Source organism: Ixodes scapularis, unplaced genomic scaffold (assembly GCF_016920785.2).
Source record: "Ixodes scapularis isolate PalLabHiFi unplaced genomic scaffold, ASM1692078v2 PGA_scaffold2__306_contigs__length_199485367, whole genome shotgun sequence".
Classification (NCBI taxonomy): domain Eukaryota; kingdom Metazoa; phylum Arthropoda; class Arachnida; order Ixodida; family Ixodidae; genus Ixodes; species Ixodes scapularis.
In genome coordinates this window covers 128,168,873-128,188,905 of record NW_024609857.1, presented here as the reverse complement: position 1 = coordinate 128,188,905, position 20,033 = coordinate 128,168,873, and the positions used below count along the sequence as shown (strand labels likewise).

The 20,033-nt window shown below is 44.6% G+C and overlaps 1 protein-coding gene across 1 annotated transcript; it reads right to left on the bottom strand.

The window, feature by feature from the left end:
- Positions 1-967: 967 nt before the first annotated feature.
- Positions 968-9,151, bottom strand: LOC115322196. The gene is made up of 5 exons (XM_040206293.3): positions 9,000-9,151; positions 7,988-8,159; positions 7,817-7,902; positions 4,225-4,310; positions 968-1,929 (listed from the first exon to the last, which is right to left on the bottom strand). The coding sequence occupies exons 1-5, from the start codon at positions 9,145-9,147 to the stop codon at positions 1,474-1,476; spliced, it is 948 nt and encodes a 315-aa protein (XP_040062227.1). The 5' UTR covers positions 9,148-9,151; the 3' UTR covers positions 968-1,473.
- Between the last annotated feature and the right edge of the window lie 10,882 nt (positions 9,152-20,033).

The window sequence follows — 20,033 nt, the reverse complement described above, 5'->3', positions numbered from 1 at the left end:
AACGTAGTCTTTCCCTACGACACTTAATGCAAAAACACTCATTAATCCGAAATATTTGAAATTGAGCGGAGTTGCCCTTTAATTAAACTGGTCTGATCATTGTTGACTACAAAGAAATGAATATATTGAAGTGATCCAATGTGCCTTTCTACCCAAGCCTTGTTGGGTGGAAGGAAGTGGAAACGAAATGAGTAAATGTTCCACTAACAGGTAAACAGCACAGAAAAAATATAGTATCTTAATGACTCTGCGGTGTGTATATACTTAACCTTCCTTCACCATGTCACCATTCTCCCCTGCGGGTCTGGAATGCATCTCCTACTCTGCTTTAGACCATGCTTTTTTTTTTTTTTTCCTCATGACCGTTTCGGTTTTGAATGAAATTTATTGTTCCTTAATTGTCCATACTTTTTTGTCTCTCGCCATTTAAACAAACTTTTTTAGAGCAACTGAGGGCTCTGACAAGTGTTACTGTTGTTGCCGCATCCAATTTTATTGCAATTTTAACTGTATTGCTGTTCTTGTGTTGCTCGGCATTTTAGTCATGTAACATGTTGCTGGCATATTTTTTTAGCATGGCAAATGTGCTCTGAACTGTACAGGGGGTGGGGGACCCTGTGTCCCTGTCATGCAGCAATGTCTTTTAATGCCGGTGAAAGTCGAAATAAATAATGAATGAATGCAGAGGCGAGTACTGGACTGGATGTTTATTCATCAAAATCATTTAACAAAATCTAAGGAATATAAAAAGGATATTGAAAGCGAGTATGAGAAAAAAAGAAAATTAAACCCTGCAGTGTATGCAGGAAGTACATTGCTCATAGAAATATCAAAAGCAATCTAAAAAGGCTGCCAAAAATAGGTATGACAAAAAGCAAAATAACCCCCAACCTCCCTCCTCCTTCTTTCTTTCTTTCTTTCTCCCTCCCTCCCCTCCCCTCCCCTCCCCTCCCCTCCCCTCCCCTCCCCAAAACACAACTTCCAATCGCCAAGTGGCCTCGAGGAACAGTATCGAAAACAAAGAAATGAAAAGTTATTTAGAAAGGTAACAAAGTGTGACGAGTTCGGGAAGTAGGTGATTTTTTTGGGTAGTGTTACAAATGAGGACTGTTCTCGAAAAATAGCAAACTTGCCAGCCTACCTCTGTTTGAAGTAATTGTGCTGTGCCAGAGCTTGTACGCCATTTCACCTTATGACTGACTGCAGTGGATGCTACGAGCCATTGCAGCCAATCCAGTGCTGTGAATGCTTCACCTGACTACACAGCCCACACATCGCTGCACCTTTCCCAAAGGTCACGCACAACATTGGATTGCCTCCCATGGCTCATAGCATTTGCTGCAGTACACCATAAGGGGAAACGGAGTATAGCCGGTCATCTGGCGTTCCAGCTGTAGATGAGAAATTTAGTCAGTGAAGTGCCACTGGTTGCCTAGGGCCTAAAGAACATCACAAAGTAGTGATGGACAATTCCTATTCGGAAGTTGAAGATTGAGAACTGCTCACTCTCTCAGCTTTGCAGTGCAGTTCGTATAAAAGCGAGTTAACTTTAAACTTCGCTTCATTCCAGAGGCAGGCTGGCAAGTTTCTTATCTCATTTCCTACATGAATCCCATAAATCCTAAAAGGATCGTTACAGTCTGGGTTTTCGGCCCGACTTGCCATTTGTCTCGTCGACTCCTCGACTATACGCCGAAGAGACCCCTCTTCCGCCTGGGCGTTGGCCCGCCCCACCTTCTTTGCCCGCTTCTTGGCCGGCGGCTGATCAGCTGCCTGGGCAGGCGATGCGTGCTGCTGCACTGGAGCATGCTGTGAAGCTGGTGACTGAGCTGGCACCAGCTGCACAGGGGTGGGCAGCTCGCGGTTTTGCTCCAGCTGCAGCAGCACCTCGCAGGTCTCCGAGGGTTCAAAGTCCTCCAGCATGGAGTCCTAGGAAAAGAATTTGTTTGGCATATTTCATTTTTAAGAATTTAAATGTAATTTATTTATAGATATGTTCAAAATATCTAATTATGACAGCTGCAAGGCAAAGTTGCGGCTAGTTTCTTAAACATTATCAATACCGGAGAAAGCAGTTGCAACACCAGCACACACAGCAATCTAGTCAAATGGGGTGGTGTAAGTAGAAGAGAGGACACTTGGTCCGCACAGCCCTATGCTCATTTCCACCCAAGAAGAAAGGAAGTTTTGCGCATTGTTCATACGTCGGACAAAGAAGTTCTCACAAAATTTGATTGTCAGAGGCAAAAGTGATGCCTTTGATGTTCGAAACATGTACATCCTGATAAAATAGCATATATATTTGCCTCCCATGTGAGTGGCTGCATCTGGAACGACCGAAACAACAAACCCATTGGGTGTTACGGAAAGCACAACCGTGCGCCCTGTGTTCTGGTTGTGATTCCTCCAATCCAGTGACGGACATGGTACCAGCAAACATGGAAATAGTGAAAGGTTATCCTTTTTCACGTGAAGTACTCTCCTTATTCGTGGGACCAAAGTTGTGTTACAATGGTAAAATAGCATGTCCCATACTCCGTTCAGCCCTCAGCTGAGACTGTGAAGGGAGCTACTTGCCCGCCGGACCAATTAGCCACCTCCCTTTCGTCACCTCACCCCGCTCTGCACGTGGGTGTGGGCGGGAGCGTGATCACATGGCGAAAGACACATGTGACAGGTCCAACGAAGACATAGCTCCCACTGCATGCAGTCTCAGCTTAGGGGTGAACGGAGTACACTCTAAAAAATGTTTGTGCATCTACTTTCACGCACAACACTCGGAGAGCCAATCACCGCAACTTACAGAGGCAGCTCAGCGAATGACAATTCCGAAACATATGTTTAGACCGAAAAAACGCAGTCTGAGTTGTGACATTAAGCAATGCAAAACGTCACGCTTACATTGCTTAATGTCAAAACTCGGACTGCGTTTTTTTGTCTAAACATATGCTTCGGCATTGTCATTCGCTGAGCTGCCTCCGTAAGTTGCGGTGATTGGCTCTCCGAGTGTTGTGTGGGAAAGCAGACTCACGGGCTTTTTTTTAGAGTGTAGTCACTGGCAAGGTGTGAATGGATGGGTGTCTCTTTCAAATGTTCCTGCCTCCAGCATGCGGCCATTGACTTTACCCATGCTTCGTCCGTGTGTGCACGTCAGAGGTTCACGAGACTACGAAGCATAATCGAAGGTAGGAAGCTTACGCTGAAGGTCGGACAACTGAAACTCCTGCCTGAAAGGGGGAAATTTTCATATGTTTCCATCTCAAAGTAAATCGATTAGTGCTAGCATTTGCACTGCCTGCTTTGTCTACGTGATCTCAAAATGAGACTTTTATATATATGTTGATATATTGCTGCTAAAATTTACGCTGCGAGCTCTATCCTGTAAAAATGAAAATAAATAAAGCTTGAGGCTATTCAAACCTGTCTGCCAGCAACGGAGAAGCGGTTGACGTGCTGACAATCGCCATGTTTGCCAAAATTGCTGCATTCCTTGCAGCGGTTGCAGGAGTGTACATGCAGCGCACAGCAGTCATTCCAATCGCTGTGGTCACAACGGACGCAGTCGTTGTGACCAGTGAACTGGAACTCACTGCAGATCTCTGAACTAAGATTGCCATAGCAATCGATGGTTAGATGCTACTCTGACCACCAACCTCCCTATGCTATGCATCTATACTCCGTTTCACGATCAATTCGCAAACTGTGGACGTCACGGCCCCTCCGAACCAATAAGAGCATCGTAGCGAGGCACGTGACATCATGTTACTGGAGCGTGTGTCGCTGCGCCAAATAGAAGGCCCGGAGAATCTGGTTGTCGTCTGCTGGCCAAGGGTCATCTGCTGTGAAACTAACTTTGGGCGTTTCCTCCCAGTTTCCACCCATAGAGACACATAGGATGAGACCTGCATGCTCATTTGAATTACCTGCAAGTTTGAATTAACGAGATTTGACTGTATATTGCCGATAGAGATGGCATCATGTGAGTTCAATTGCCATTCAAAGGAAAAGAAGCCTAGAACTACTTTTTGTCATGGACGGCGCTGTTGCTGTGGCGGTAACGAGGCCTCTGTGGGCTCAACCATGGAGTGTTTTCACGTGCCTTATGACGCTCTTATTGGGTCGCAGAAGCCGCAGCCTCCACAGTTCGACCAGTTATGGTGAAACGAAGTATAGGGATGTTAGGAACTACAGAAAAAGAGCAAGTGTGAGGGAATAGAACATTACACGGGTGTCCTCCACGCTGTCGATGCTTCGAACCCCAGACTGCCCTTCGTCTTCTTCTTGAGGACTGTAGGCCTCCATGAGCAGATCTGCACATCAAAAAACAAAAATGGAAGAAATTCAGCACTGTCATAATCTAAAAAGAAGCGGAAGCATAAAATAATGTTCTAACATTCCTTATAGAACAAGGCCAATATTTCTAGAAACTGATCCCTGCCACTTAAAAAAAATAAATAGAACACAGCTTTTGCTTGTGTGCTAGTTTTTCTGTTAAAGCATTTGTACATATACGTATAATGCCCCTAAACTTTTACTTTATCTGAAATAGTAAAAGGCGATTCCACGAAACGCCTTTCGACTTCTGGTAAGCTGTGTCTTGCCATGTTGATGAACAGCATCTGCCACTTCCCTTTTTGCTTTCAAAAAGACTATTAGTTATTGGCATCATTTTTTTGTGATGGTGAAATGCGAAAGCATGGAAAGCACCATCGCAGATGAAAATTAAAGAGAACACCTTCAAGGGACACTGACATCCCGAAACTAATGTTGTTTATGTTTTGCCAGGCGATCTATTATGGTGCAAGAAGACTACCCAATCAGCATTTTGCTACAGCGTCACATATATTTTTCATGAAGTCCAAAAACGCAACTGCTCGACACTGAAACCGAAACTGGACTGGGGAGGAAGAAATATAGAGGAGAAAGATACCAGAAATCACGTGTCTGTGCTACTTTTTTCTTTTTTTCAATCAACGTATTTGCAGTTTTTTAGAAGCCACAAAAAATGTGTATCATATTTTTGTTGATTTCTAGTATTGAGTGTGTGCCTTCGATGACCCACGACTTTGATTAGCTTGGGTGGTTGTTTCTAACCATAGAAACCAGCATGTGACCACAAAAAAGAGAGTGTGCGCGACTTAAACCAACCAGCTCTCAATCGGCGGCTTTCGGGCGGAAAGACAACAAGTTTTGAGCCGCAAATTGTGTTCTGGGTAGTTGGGTCCTTGTATGTCAAGTACAAATAAAAACCTTGACGAGCATAAATACCCTGTTAGTGTACCTTTAAGTGATCTGATATTACACCAAAAATAGAAAGCAAATTATGTTCTACGAACCAAATGCCGCGGTGAAGTTAAACCGAACACAGGCTGCAACTATTGTTTGGAATTTGACATTGGAAGTAATCGCCAGGCCTGTGGTTCCTTATAGCCGCATCCCATAGAGCAACAGACAGCAACAAACGACAGCAACGCACGACAACGAGCGACAGACGACACCGACAGACAGTCTGTTTGTCGGAGTCCGCCATCCCACCTGGCGGACACGACGCAGAACACGGGGACAAGGAAACCTGTTTCCTAGTGGGACTGGAGTTGTCAACAAAACACTTCAAAATGCACAGACAAACTGAGTCTGGCGACGCAGTTTTCATGTTTTGCTCTTTGGGCATAAAGCGCGCTGACAAACACGGTGAAAGTGGAGACGATTACTTTAGTTCTTGATTAAAGCTTCCGCTTGTCTTCATTTGCCGTAGGCAACTTTCCGCAAACAGTCGTGACAATCGACACCAAACTTTTTCCGAACTAGAATACCCAAATCGTTCCTTTTTTGGGTCGTTCGAGGTATTGTAGGTGAGCGCCACGGAATTTTACGCCGATTTTGAGGATGTTTATAACTTCACATCCGAATAATCGAGGGCAGGCGTTTTTGGGAGGACAATACGGCATCCCGATTATCACAGAACGTGATGACAAGTCTCTCGTCAGCCGGAATGGTTTGCCGCGGAACATCATGTCCTACTTCGTAGAGAGCGGTCTTACTTTGGTCAGTCCTCGAACATGAGTGTATCCATTCTGATGCAGGGGCGTAGACCTCGGCATCTTAAAGCACCACCTCGCGCACCAAGCTTTCGCGAGCAAAACCAGCTACAGAAATTTTCCTTTCGCAACTCGACTTACCGGCGCCAGCAAGCAAGCCGCGACCGCAACCACTACGCACAATCGAGGGACCGGAATTGCGGGAACGAGGAGTGGCCGCCAAGGGCTTCTCTGAAGGTCAAGCGGCAGAGCGAGGCACGGGGAAAACGGGAGGAAGGGTAGAAAAGAGGGAAGGCACAAGTGGGCAAGGAGGATAAGTTTGTCTTCTAGACATGTTTCTCAGTGGGACTGCTTGCTGCACTTCAAGTCCAACGGCAGACAAAAACTCGTCCGTCGTCGATTGTTTGTCGGCAATTGTCGCGGGTGTTGGTCGTTCCAGTGGGGCAGCATCGGCAACACGGAACTTTGTGGTGTCGTCGGACAAAAATCGGTGTTTGTCGCTCTAGTGGGACGAGGCTATTAGCAAATCTGAAATTGTTTTGCTGCCATACAAATCCTAATATTGACCAATAGATGAAGGCTGATTTGGGTCAGGCAAATCAGAAGCCGCAAGACCTCTCTTCTCATTTGTGTGTAGGCAAGAAGTTGTCACCGAAATATTGCCCGACCGTAGACTGGGAAACAGATCTAATTTTATTCCGTTAGTCTATAATGAACTTCCGTTAGTCGATAATGAACGGGAACTGTCCCAGATCTAATCAACTGATGTGATTGACCTAAGCAACCAAAACAGTGTTTTGGAGCAGCAAATGTGGCCTTTGTAGCAATTAAAACAGTGTTTTGGAGCAGCAAAAGTGGCTTTTGGACCAGCCAGGACAGTATTTCGGAGCAGCAAAAGTGGATTTTGGAGCAGATATTCTTAGGAAAATTAAAATATTTGTTTTGAGTGCTGTAGAAACAAAGGGCACTTTGTGTTTTGTTGAGTTCTGATGTGACGTGTTGAGACGAAACTCGCTGTTTCTGTCTTCTTACTGCGCAGACATCCCACAAGTGTACAGTGCGGTAGGAATTGCCAAGCAATTTCGAAAAACTGCTTGCCACCGTTTTACTGGTTCCCGAAGTGCCAGATTTTCGTCAAAAGAAAGCAAACGTAAAACAATGAATTGCAAGCGTCCCAGCTGGCGCCTCAGTTTAGTGGTTTTGAAAGGCGACCTAAATTGGTCCTCTGGCGCAGGCTTGGCGCAGATTACCAATATTTTGGCAAAATGTAGCTGGATGTAGCAGGGTTAGCCCCTTGGCACAGCAATCACATCACTGAAAGAGAAATCTCGCTCTCACCCATGACCAAAATAGTACCCCCGGGGATCATTCTGGCCACCGACGGGTTGACCTCAAGTTAGCTAGCTCTTCTGCACTCCGAATAAAGACCGGTAGGTACAAAAATCAAATGAAAAGCGAGCATCGGACGCTATTCTTTTTTGTCGCCGATGGCTCCAGTACATGAGGTAAATCTTGACGCGAAAGAAATCAAGTGAGCTGGAGAACACTTCCTCCGCACATAGAACGACATGGGGCAAACGTCTGTCAACATGGCATCTAGCTTAGCGTGTGGAAAGAAGCAATATGCTTCCCTTCCTAACAACACTCGCACATGCTAAGCATGTTTGTCTTTCACAATGTCCTTGACCTTCATTTTTTGCTTTACCACAAGACTTTGTAGGAGAAAGTAGGTGATCCCAAATCGCTTCTAGATTTTGTTACCGTGTAAGCAAACTTACCTCTAGGGGTCATGCACGACTTTTCTGCTTCTGCTGCCGCTGCAGAGGTGGATGCCACTCCCCTGGCAACAGGGAGCACTCTGGTGCTGATAGAAGAAAGTAAAAATGTGTTAAACTCAGACTCGGGATCAACTGTGCGTGTTCTTGGCAGTAAGTAATGTAGCATATTACCGTCGGTGCTGAATCTGGCCCTTGAGGAATGCGAGATATTTAAACAGGTGCCATGTCGTCGCAGGAACATCATCGCGGCCAGCACCGCTCCGGCCACTTTGTTTTTTGGATTCCCTTGCATACTTGGCCCTCAAGGCCCGCCAAGCCTGACAGCAGGCATTAGAGTCGCTGCCTGAAGTGAAAGAAGTAAATGTGGCATAAATAATTAAAGTGTCGCTTATGAAGACAAGTTTTAGAACAGAAATCAAGATTGAACTAGATTTCTAATACAACTTCAATAAGGACAGCCAATAGGTGCAACAGACATGCATCAGGTTTGCTTGCCAGCTTTCAGCCAAAACTTTACAAAACTTCTTCAACTTCTTGAAATGTAGGATTCTACCAGTTTGATCTCTTCATTACTGATCGCTCGATCAATAATCGCTTCCCATTTCGTACCATAATTTTGGCAAACGGTTATGCGAGGTACGCAAACGAGGTATGCGCTGCCCACTCGGAAATGTTTGGTAACGGATGGCTGCACGGAGGCCGCATCAGTGACTCCGAGACAAACCGCCGGCACAAAGAATCAGATCCCCAGTTGGCGGGTTGGAATCCTAGCTGAGGAGCCCGCAATCTGACCGAGGTTCATTGGAGAGAAGGCGCCGTGCAACCGAGATTTCAGTTTCACGTCCAAAGAATCCCAGGTGGTGCAAATTAATCGCTGAGGTATGCGATGGCCTTCCTTGGTTTGGCATGCAAAACAATCTAAACTTTTCTTTGCGAACGGCAGGGAAGTCTCTTGGCAGTCCCGCCTCTGGCGTGACCCAAAACGAACCTTTGATAGCACTTTGGCGGCTTGCCAGCTTCGAGTGGGAACGCCCAGACGCGTGCAGCTGCGCGTGAACGCGAGCGTGCATGCGCAGCGAAAGCTTGGCAGAAGGCAACGAGCGCGCGACGAAGGCAGGGCATCCAGAGAGACGCCCTGGGCCGAGGCGCAAATTATATAGTTCTGTGAAGAGGTCATACTCACCCAAAGCGATTCCAATAGCCTTCCAGGAATTATCTCGCTTTGCCGTGTCCCGGTAATCCATTCGGCTGGCATTCCATAACCACGGATAGCGCTCAACTTCCTGAATGAGCGCTTCTTCCGAGCAAGGAGCCACCGGAGGAGCCGCCATGTTGTCAAGGGAGAATAGACTCACGACCGGCATACAACGCGCGCGGCTGCGGGCACCTCGACTCGTGATTGGTCTGTTGTTCCGGTCGTTCCCGTGCACAAGGAGAAAGTTGAGCTCCGTTCAACTCCTTGCGTTGCGAACGAACACGAACGAAACGACCGCTTGGCGCTCCGTTGCCATGGCAACTCGTCGTTCCAAGCGGTTGCATTCGTTCGTAAGCATAGTGGTTGCTCCGAACGCTACTGTGTGAACGGGCCTTTAAGATGAAATTTGGGGGCGGGGGGGGGGGGGGGGGGGGGGGGGAGGAGGCGGCTAGATGAGGTCAGTGCAAAACACAGTCGTCTATGCCGTGGCACACCCGGATCGTAACAACCCGCACACAGGAAACGAGGAACTCTCGGCAGCTCGACAGTCGAAACGTCGATGAGCGCGTTGACATTCTAATCCTTCTGGTATCTTCGTAAACTTTTGTAGTTGTTTACGGGTTCAAAAGAGTGCCGACGGTTGTTGCAACATAGACGACGGATGCACGGGCATAGAGAGGCTTTTTATGTTGTTTTTTGTTTTTACGTAAAAAAACTCAGCTCAACAATTTTAGCTCTTTCGGAAACATATAATTGATTACTTGTAATTAATTAGATAAAGATAGCTATTGAAGTAAAGCGAACCTTACCGTCTAAGAAAAAGTAATTAAAGCGCTAAAAAGTTACAGTAAAATGTAATTGATTACAAATAATCAGTAACGGTACAGTACCGGGCAAGCGTCCGTTCGAAATTTGGAGATATTCGCGAAAAAATGGAAGATGGGCATGAATTTTACATATAAATGTACTGTGCGTATTTTGTCAGATCTTACAAATTTGGGAATGGGCCCTCAGTGTGGAATGAGCGGATGCGAGGTATTCCACGGTACGTGTAACTTGTTTCGTACAAGTCTGAGGGGTACGTCCTAAAGCTATGCCCCTTTTCAACTTTAGATCTACCGCAGCGAAGGCAATAAAACCCTAGATCACAGCTTCGGCATTTGCTCCTGCTTGAAGAGTTCGTGCAGTTGAGGTACTTCCTTGAGGAAGCATCTGGAGGCTGTAACCTTCGCCGCAGCACGTGAAAAAGCCGGTCCACATTTTCGCGCGTGTCTGGTCGACTTCGCCGATACCAACTGCAGCCGCTTACGACGAGAGAAGTCACTGGCGCCATCTGTCGGGTAATCCTGGAACATTCAGGATCTGCCCATATTTTACGCGACAGTCTTTCACCGTCTGCTTCAAATAAGTCGCGTAGGTTTCGTCTCGCAAAAACGGCAAAATCTACCCAATAGATGGCGCCACTGCGTTGTTCTCTCGTCGTCGGCGGTTACAAGCCCTCGCAAAGCTGTCGAAAGAACACAAATACGTGAGTAATACAGGGTGTCACAAAAGAAAATTTACACAGTCTTTTTTACCGCAAAAATAAACTAGGCATCGCCGAACGCTCATTCTCCGCCCAAAGGTAGTGCTATAGGTCACAACCAGATGCCAAAGTTTCAGCCCGATCCGATAACTTAATCAAAAGTTATAAGTGATTTTCTGAAAATTTTAATGGGAAAATGGCGGCCGACGGAGTTTTCAAACACATGGGGCTCTATGGCAACAGAAACCGAAAACGGGCGAAAATGGGCTCCATTTTCCCATTGAGATTTTCAGAAAATCACTAATAACTTTTGATTAACTTATCGGATGGGGCTGAAACTTTGTCATCTGGTTGTGACCTCTAGCTCTACCTTTGGGCGGAGAATGAGCATTCGGCGATGCCTAGTTTATGAACAAAAAGTAAGGGCGCAAACGAGCTGGTGTACATTGCACATGGTTGAAAAAACCCCGAGACTACGGGTAAACGACACAACACTAAAAAGACTTTTTAGTGTTGTGTCGTTTACCCGTAGTCTCGGGGTTTTTTCAACCATGTGCCTAGTTTATTTTTGCGGTAAAAAAGACCGCGTAAATTTTCTTTTGTGACACCCTGTACTTCAAGGTGAAGCAAAGCATAGGTTAAAGGAAAGGCAAATTACAGAAAACTGAGCGCACGCGACTGGCGGTTCACCTGATCGTGTGTTTTGATTTTATATTTTATTTCAGATCGCCTCGCTGTCCACAAGCATCTCTACGGAGGGGTTGTGTTTGTTGATTCTATACCGAAAAATTCACGAGGAAAAATCGACAAACGAAGCTTGAAACGTTGTGCATGAATGTCGTTGTGTTAGGCGCTGGGAGATGAAAAACTATCCCGAAGTAGTTTCGAAGAGAACGAATTTACAGCCGCAAGTAATAAAGTAGAAATTAACTTCACAGTTGTATTGCTAGTTCTGGAATTTACGCCGCTTTTAGTTCGAATAAAAGGTATATATTTATATGGCAATAAACAGGTATGATTGTTGAGTATGATGTTTTTCCCTTTATTTTTAAACGAATTATTTCCCCTATATTTAATCCGGAGGAAAACCTGCAAAACATTATTGAGCTAAATAATAAAGAAGTAAAACAGAACACTGAAACAAATACTGCATAAACAAAAAAAAAATATATAGCGAAATTTGGAACGGTTCATTTCGTGAACGATATCTACGGGAAATAAGTTATTGTCGGAAATTGCAACTGGAATGAATCGAACTTAAACTGTGTTTTCGGAAAAAAGAAAGACCAAAACTATATGGAATGATAATGGCCTATAAATGTAAAATGAGACCTTTCAACATACAAAGTGCTATCAAAAAGATCCGGGACTAGTTTTCTAGCGTAAAGAAAAAGGCGACACGGTGATGGGCGCGCGGCCTTCGAAGGCAGGAACCGTCAAACGTTATTATGTTGTATGCTTCTGTCTCATTTTGATTCGGTTAAGCGCATTCCTTCCCCCATATTAATGAGGAGGAAAATATTTAAAAAAAAACATTAATGAGCCAAAAAATCTTTAAGGCAAAACACTAAGAAGCAAATACTAAACAAATTTCGAGAAAAGATTAAGACGTTAACAAACCTCTGTAACGCGAAACTAGAGCACAGCTCTTGAGGAGGAGGATGGGAGGATACGGAAGGGAAGGTGTGCCCCTTGTCCTTCTCCCCTCCTTCTTTCTACCTCCCCTTCCTTTCCTCCCGATCCTCCTCTCCTCCTATTTTCCTCTTCCTCTCCTCCTCCCTCTGAAGTTGTTCGCGGGTGACGGGGGAAACGGAGTCACGTGACCTAACACCAATTAGCGTGGAAATTGACGTCACGTGACCTAACACCAATTCAATTTCCCGCTAAATTTAGCGGGGCGGTTACGCCGACGGCGATGGCGGCGCCGACACTGACGCCTCTCAACCCGGAAACGGGCGCCTGAGAGCTGCGCTCTAAAATAATTGGTATGTGTAGAAAAATTCGGAACGGACCAGTTTCATGGACGATATCCTCTGGTAATAAATTATTGTCTGAAAAGGCAACTCAAAGGAGTTCAATCTAAAACTTATCGTTTGCGGAAAAATAAAAGGGCCGAAAATTTAGGGGATGATTTAGACTTGTTAACGCAAAAGGAAGTCTTTTAAAAATACGAGGCACGATCAAAACGTTCCGAATCTAATTTTGTAGCACAAAGAAAAAGGCAGCACAGTGATGAGCGCGCAGCCGTCGACGGCAGGAACCTTCATGTGTTAGTAGGCCGAAGTGCGTCGTTCTGTGAACATTTGAAGCTGCGCTACACGAACTATAGCGACCATGTGCACGAGCACATCAGTAGTTTCAGCATGGGCTGCAAATCAGAGCGAAGAGCAAGCATTAATCCTGCGTCAAACTTGGCAAATCTGGAACAGAGTTTTTGCAAATCATTTCGCAGCTTTATGAAGAAGAAGCAGCGTGCGCTGTGTTTTGAGTGACGGTCGTGCTTCAAGAATGGAAGAACAGCACTTGAAAAAGAACAGAGGTAGGGTACGGCCGTCCTACTTGTCCTTGTCTTTCAGTGATGTTCTGCCACTCATGAAGCGCGAGTTCCACTTAAAATGTCTCGCATAACTCACAACGTCCTCCCGATAAGCCTGTGGAATCATATCAAACGTCTATGTTTTAGGTTTGACAAGTTCTGACGCAGAATCGTTGGTCGCTCTCGCTCTCGTTTGCAGTTCATGCGGAAACCGCCGATGTACTCGTGCAAGTGGTCAGAAAAGCTCGTTTAATGTCGCTCTAAATGTCGGCAGAACCTCGCACTTTAGCCTAATGAAGGTCTCTGCTTTCGTCTGCTGCGCGCGCATCATCATGTTGCCCATAACTTGTTACGGTACAAGACTAATTGTCGATACAATGGATGAAAACAATACAGGAAATTTTTGTTCTATGGGTTAGCAGTCTCAAGGCCAGATTGCTTATATAGCTGTAAAGCTCGAACTTCAAGGAAAATCATAGTTGATGTAATATGATGCTTCTTTTTGAACGAAACCAAGCTTGTTAAGTTCGAAGGCTCGATGCGACAACCACATGATGCTAGCGTATTCCTGTTTGGAACCAACTATTATTTAATAGGCTGGTTAGATTTATTGCTTTCAAGGACCAAAAAAGTGTATGTTCTATATTTTCATGATTACATGCATTAGATACGATACCATTGAAGCTATGGGCGGACTGCAATGTGAAAAGAGGACAGAAAGAAGTGTGAACTTCAGTCATGTTGCCAGTCACACGAAACACTTATGTAATTGCATAGTGCGAAATATGTGTTATTTAACCAGAAATAGGTATTTGACTAAAGTTAATAACTCGAAAAACCTTGAGAAATTTTCTATTTATCGGGAAATATTTATTTACTAATATCTGAGACAGTGGACCCTGAAAAGTATCACGATGCTTTACTGATTTCTCATCGTCTTGTCGTACGCAGTAGTAGGCTGGTAAATTGAACAAGATGCCAATGAGAACGATTATTCCACAGCATGAAGCTAAACAGCAAATATAAGCAAGCCTTTAGATACGTTTTGCTTGAGCAGTAGTAGTTCGGTCGCAGTTTGAAAAGTCGATCACGTTGACTTGCGTGACGTTTGGTTTGATGTTAGATAAAACATAATTTGTGTTCTAAATGAATTTCCATCTTCATACAGTTTCCTGACGCACTTTAATTATTATTCCTACAATATGATAATGCGTATACTGTTCTTTGGTTGAAAATTTTGATCCGAGTTCCACTTCAAGCATTAAATAAATTATTCATTTACACACATAAAAAATCAGATTTGTACGTTTGCTCTGACCAAACTTTTGTTAGTGACAGCTTGCACAAAAATGAATTAGACAGGATGCTCTACCGAAATTAGAGCCTGGCACATGCGATCCAGTTTGTGTAGTTCAGCCACTCCCAGTTGCCGCAGCTGTTAAAGCATCAGACGTAATGGCAGATATGGCATTCCTCGGTTAATGACATCGGGTCATCGACATTTTAGAGGTGGCGCGGGTATGCATGCAAAACGTTACGTGTGGAAAATCTGCACACGAGGCGACCAATGCGTGCGGCCTATTTTTGTTTAAACTAAATACGAAAAGATGCAATAAGTAGGATACAGGTAAATGTGAGAGCCATCTAGACTTAGTTACACCCGCCTAAGTAAGTATACCTTGGTTTCTAAATTTGAAAGGTCGATGCGAGGGTGCGTACCTAACACAGAAGCTTCAACTGAAACTCTTGAGTTCCCTCGTTTTATAAAGGCATGAATTATCCACGGCAAAAACGCTGAAATGAATCCGAAAGACAAAAACAAGTTACGTTTAGAAGAATATTAGAGTTCCACTGCAGCTGTAAATCTTCCCTGCGGCGTTTCGTATATACAGACGAGCCAACGTGGTCTGCGCGAAACCGTGTCTATCTTTTAAAAGCCTCACTCCGGCAAAGGTTTTATAGTCACTGATTCACGCCAAGATTAGACCAACAAATTGATAGACGTATTGAAGCTAGTAATCCAAATCAACTCACAATATTTTGTTTTTCATGAACTAAGTGAATTTTCACAGTTGCTCTTAGAGGCCCTCTAGTAACAGTGAAACCTGGAAGTCAAACGTTGTAACAGCTTGTCCGCAACGGGTTTAAAAAAGTGTGATGGTGCGAAATCAATGCAGAAGAGTAGTAAGCTGGGCGAGTTGGTGAACGTTGCACATGGTTAAAAATCGCGCACAAAGAGACGAGGCCAAACGAGGAAGAAACACAGAACAAAGACAGGCGCGCCTGTCTGTGTTATGTGTTTCTTCCTTGTTCGGCCTCGTCTCTTTGTGCGCGATTTTTAACCATGTTCAGCGAAATCAATGCTTGGGAAGCTCACACTATCACACCAGTTAAACAAAAAAAAACGCAAAAATATTTTTTTTTTAATTTTTTATAATGCCTTTTCGACTTGCAAGTAATTCACCACGTGCCATCACCCTTTGAAGATGAAGGTGCAAATGGGGAGGCACGCTGGTCACTTAACTCCAAAATGAAAATTCCAATAATAATTAAAAAAACGGAAAAGCACTCACACCCTTTTAGGCGTTCTGTGTGCTGGTCCGTTTTATTTATTTGTTATTATTATTAACAGTTTTGAGGTTTTAATAATATTTGCGGACTGCAGGAAAACTTGAATGTTGCTTTCCGCGTAGCACCTATTCCGCGTTTTCTCAATAGATGTCTTGAATTTGGAGATACTAAATAACATGCCGGAAACAATGAATCCACTGCAGCTGTAAATCTTCCCTGCGGCGTTTCGTATATACAGACGAGCCAACGTGGTTTTAAAGACATCTGTTCCGAAATTGTGTTTATTTATTTATTTATTTATTTACGTACCCCATTGCCATCGGCATTATAGAAGGGAGTGGGAAACACAAAGATAACAACAAAAACAATACAGTAAATGTACACTTAACTCATGAAAGCCCAAGCCAGTGAACAATTGATAATCACCAAAGGATACACTAGAAGCCAGAAGGTGGTTTCATTTCATAAAAGTTTTAGGAACGAATGAATGGTCAAATGCGTTAGTTTTACAATCTGGGACGCCCACTTAGAACAGATGGTCAATGCGTGGTGAAGTACAAGAAAGTGTAGTGAAAACTCATCCCAGATTGATGAAGCACAGGTTAGTATGATATTACTAAAGTTAGGTTAGGCAGGGATACACTGTCTTTCGTTGATGCTACGCTTGCGGTGCGAAGATAATTACCGAGAAGAAAACGAACTGATCGGTTTTTGTACTGACTGCCTCGAGAGCACCGATTAAATAAGAGTGACTTGGGTCCAAGACTGATGAAGCATATTTTACTTAAAGCGAACGAGAGATTTATAAAATATTTATTTTGAGACTTACTGTGCAACATAACGATTTCTTTTTAGGTAATCCAGCATGCGATTAGCGTTATTGCTAACATAGTCAACGCGTTTTTTTCGGGTCGTATCACAAGTAATGTGGACGCCCAAATATTTACAAAGGAACGCTGTTAAGAGGGCGGGATGGCATAGAAGTATGATTATGTGACACTCTCATAATTGGGCAGGGCAAAGACTGGCCGGCGGTGCGAAGGGATACCAAGGGCACCGTCCACTGGCCCTGGGGGGGGGGGGGGGGGGGGGGGGGTCGTCTGATTTGGCTCCCACTCAAAAGCAAGTTGGTACGCCAATGCCCCTGTCTGTATAACTCACCTGTCCAAACCGCATAAGCGTAGCTTTCACTGCTTTTTTTAACAAATCTATAAAAGTTAAAACACACCCTGTATCTGTGTGTGTGCGTGTGTGTGTGTGTATATATATATAAAGTTCAAGTATGGATAGTTTGAAATTATGCTCTTTAATGCTTACTTCATGTTAGTACGTTTTATTCTCCTATAGAAAATGCCATTTGCTCCGTTGATTAAACTACACATTCTAAAAGTGGTTTAAAAAATTCAAATAGAGGGCGTGGTACTGCCAATGCAACATACCGCGTATTCCGAAAGCTGGGTGTAACGCCACTTTCAGCATTCGCCTCGATTACTAATATGCGGTCGTCTGGCGATGGCTCATTATGATTTCCCATTCTACAGGTCATTTCTTTTTTCTCGCACAGATCTTTGACAACGTTTCCAGTACAAAAAAGAGAAGCTTGAAATCTGTTACAAATTGCTGTATCAAATCTTGCATTTTTGAGAAGTCCTTTGGTTCGACATCGCATGAACAAAGAACCCATGAGGCGAAACCGAAACTAGAGTTCTGTGCGAGTGCTTATAGGTGCCTCCCGTGCTAGAGGCATCTTCAATAATCCACAGGGCGTGAAGGAAACTGCAAGAAAGGTTTCCTATTTAAGGATGAAGTGTACGCAGGCGTTAAAGGGGGGCCTCGCTTTTTATGCGGCCAACAAGCGAAGCTCAAACATATTCACAATATTGTATTGTTATACGTGTAAGGCTTACACCAAGAGATGCAAAGCTCGCTGGTGCTTGTCAACTTGAAAAACCACTGATAGGTTGCTGCACACATATTTTTTTGTTTGCGAACTCGCAGAAAATCTCCAAAAAGTTTGGAAAGGTTTGCAACTCCACGTAGGAATTTATTTGGTAGTGCATAAATCCTTCCAATCACTGTATCAGTTGAGACATAAACTGAGTCCCCCCCCCCCCCCCAATAAATCAGTTATACTTTTTTGTTAGAAGAGGAAGACAAATACTGAATGACTACCGAATTGTTTTTGGCCAACCGGGGGGTTACAGACGATTCCGAGTCACAAGGCCCAACGAGTCAAAAGATCCAACACGTCAAAATAATCCATTATTGAACCTTCTGACTCGTTGGACCTCTTGACTCGCCGTGGATCTTTTGACTCGTTGGACCTCTTGACCCACATTGGATCTTTTGACTCGTGTCGGGCGAGTCAAAAGATCCAACGAGTCAAAAGATCCATTATTGGACCTTTTGACTCGTTGAACCTCTTGACTCCCTGCCCACTGCAGCGGGGTCAGATCCCGCGTCTAATAACAAAGCAAAAAAAAAAAAAAGAGGGAGATGAGAGAAGAGAAGAGGATACAGTGGCATCGGGGACGATTCCGAGTCAAGAGGTCCAACGAGTCAAAAGATCCAACGCGTCATAAGATCCGTTATTGGACCTTCTGACTCGTTGGACCTTTTGACTCGTTGGACCTCTTGACTCGCCGTGGATCTTTTGACTCGTTGGACCTCTTGATATGTTGGACCTCTTGACCCACATTGGAACTTTTGACTCGTGTCGGGCGAGTCAAAAGATCCAACGAGTCAAAAGATACATTATTGGACCTTTTGACTCGTTGGACCTCTTGACTTCCTGTCCGATAACGGGGAAAAAGGGGGGGGGGGGCGAAGATTCCGAGTCAAGAGGTCCAACGAGTCAAAAGATCCAACGCGTCAAAATATCCATTATTGGACCTTCTGACTCGTTGGACCTTTTGACTCGTTGGACCTCTTGACTCGCCGTGGATCTTTTGACTCGATGGATCTCTTGACTCGATGGACCTCTTGACCCACATTGGATCTCTTGACTCGTGTTTGGCGAGTCAAAAGATCCAACGAGTCAAACGATCCATTACTGTACCTTTTGACTCGTTGAACCTCTTGACTCCCTGCCCGATCACCGGGAAAGGGGAGGAAGGACTTTGAAGAAAAGCAGGAAAGAAAGAAAAGCAAAACTACGATGAATGACGACTTTCGAATGGCAAAGAGGGGCGTGACGGTCACTGCACTGCAGCGGGGTCGGATCCCGCAACTAATAACAAAGCAACAAAAAAAAAAGGGAGATAAGAGAAGAGGATACAGTGGCCTCGGGGATGAAAAGTTTCGGGATCCTGAATGGCTGGCTGTGTCACGGCGTTGTGCATTTTCCATTTCAATCGGCTGGTGGCCAACGCCATTTATTCGTGCGGTATGCTTGACTAACTCAGGAATGTCCCGAGAGTTATGCACGCTACACGGTCGTAGGGACGCAGATTGTTCCTCGAATTTAGAAATCAACGAACTGTTAATCGGTGACTGAATTACGAGGCACGTATAGACCAACACGCGGTGCTGACGTCCCGCCCCTGCGGTGGTGCTGCTATCGGTATTGTGCACACACAAACGGTCCACTTGACGCGCTTCCTGCGCACGTGCAGTACCCACATCTCGTGCAGAAACTGTGCATTTCCCCACAGCTCGTGAGGGCTTGTATGGAAACAGCGCATTGGTCTTATACGCAGCATGAGCTGAACTGGGAGGAAGAGTTATGTGAATCATTTGGGCAGCATAATGTTTGGCAGCCATCCAGAGGGTCAACATGCAGCAGTATCTTGCTGGTCAGTGCAACATGACTGCTGACTGGCACCATGCTGTACGGAGAACCAGCATCGGCGTGCGATCGTATAACCACTACGGCGTGGTGCACCTAAAGACCCCAGGCTATACTCCTTTTCACCTAAGGATTCACCGCAGCCTTGCTAGAAGCCGAGAGCGTCATGGGACATCTCGCTCCGCGCGAAGCCTTGAACACCTTTGTGTTCGAGGCGTTTTAGAGTAAAAGAAAAACCCTAGTACCCCTTGTCTTGTGCATGCACACGCTTCACTGGCTCGTGTCCAGGTTGAGCAGCATTGATCAAAAGAAATGCACACTTTTATTCGTCTTTCGATGTATCGCGATAGTACGTGTTATATATTATTTTATTTTTTGGTTTGCATAAACACGTAAATATTACTTCTGCTTTTCATATACGGCACCTAGTCAATTTTGTCTGTGCAAACTGAATTATTTTATTCGCACGTAATAAAGCCGAGAAAAAAACAACATTGTACCTTCCATATTCTCGCGACATATTTGGAACTTTGCATCCCATGATCCATTACAGCAACCGCTTATCAAATGCTAATTTAAATTTCTATATATCTTATATCGAAC

What these genes read in the sequence shown, in the direction of transcription:
- LOC115322196 (XM_040206293.3), bottom strand. Translation starts at nt 9,147, where the DNA reads ATGGCGGCTCCTCCGGTGGCTCCTTGCTCGGAAGAAGCGCTCATTCAG. An exon ending in GTCGTGCATGACCCCTAGAG is followed by an intron (nt 4,311 to 7,816) that starts GTAAGTTTGCTT and finishes TTTGATGTGCAG; the next exon opens with ATCTGCTCATGGAGGCCTAC. An exon ending in ACAGCGTGGAGGACACCCGT is followed by an intron (nt 1,930 to 4,224) that starts GTAATGTTCTAT and finishes TTCTTTTCCTAG; the next exon opens with GACTCCATGCTGGAGGACTT.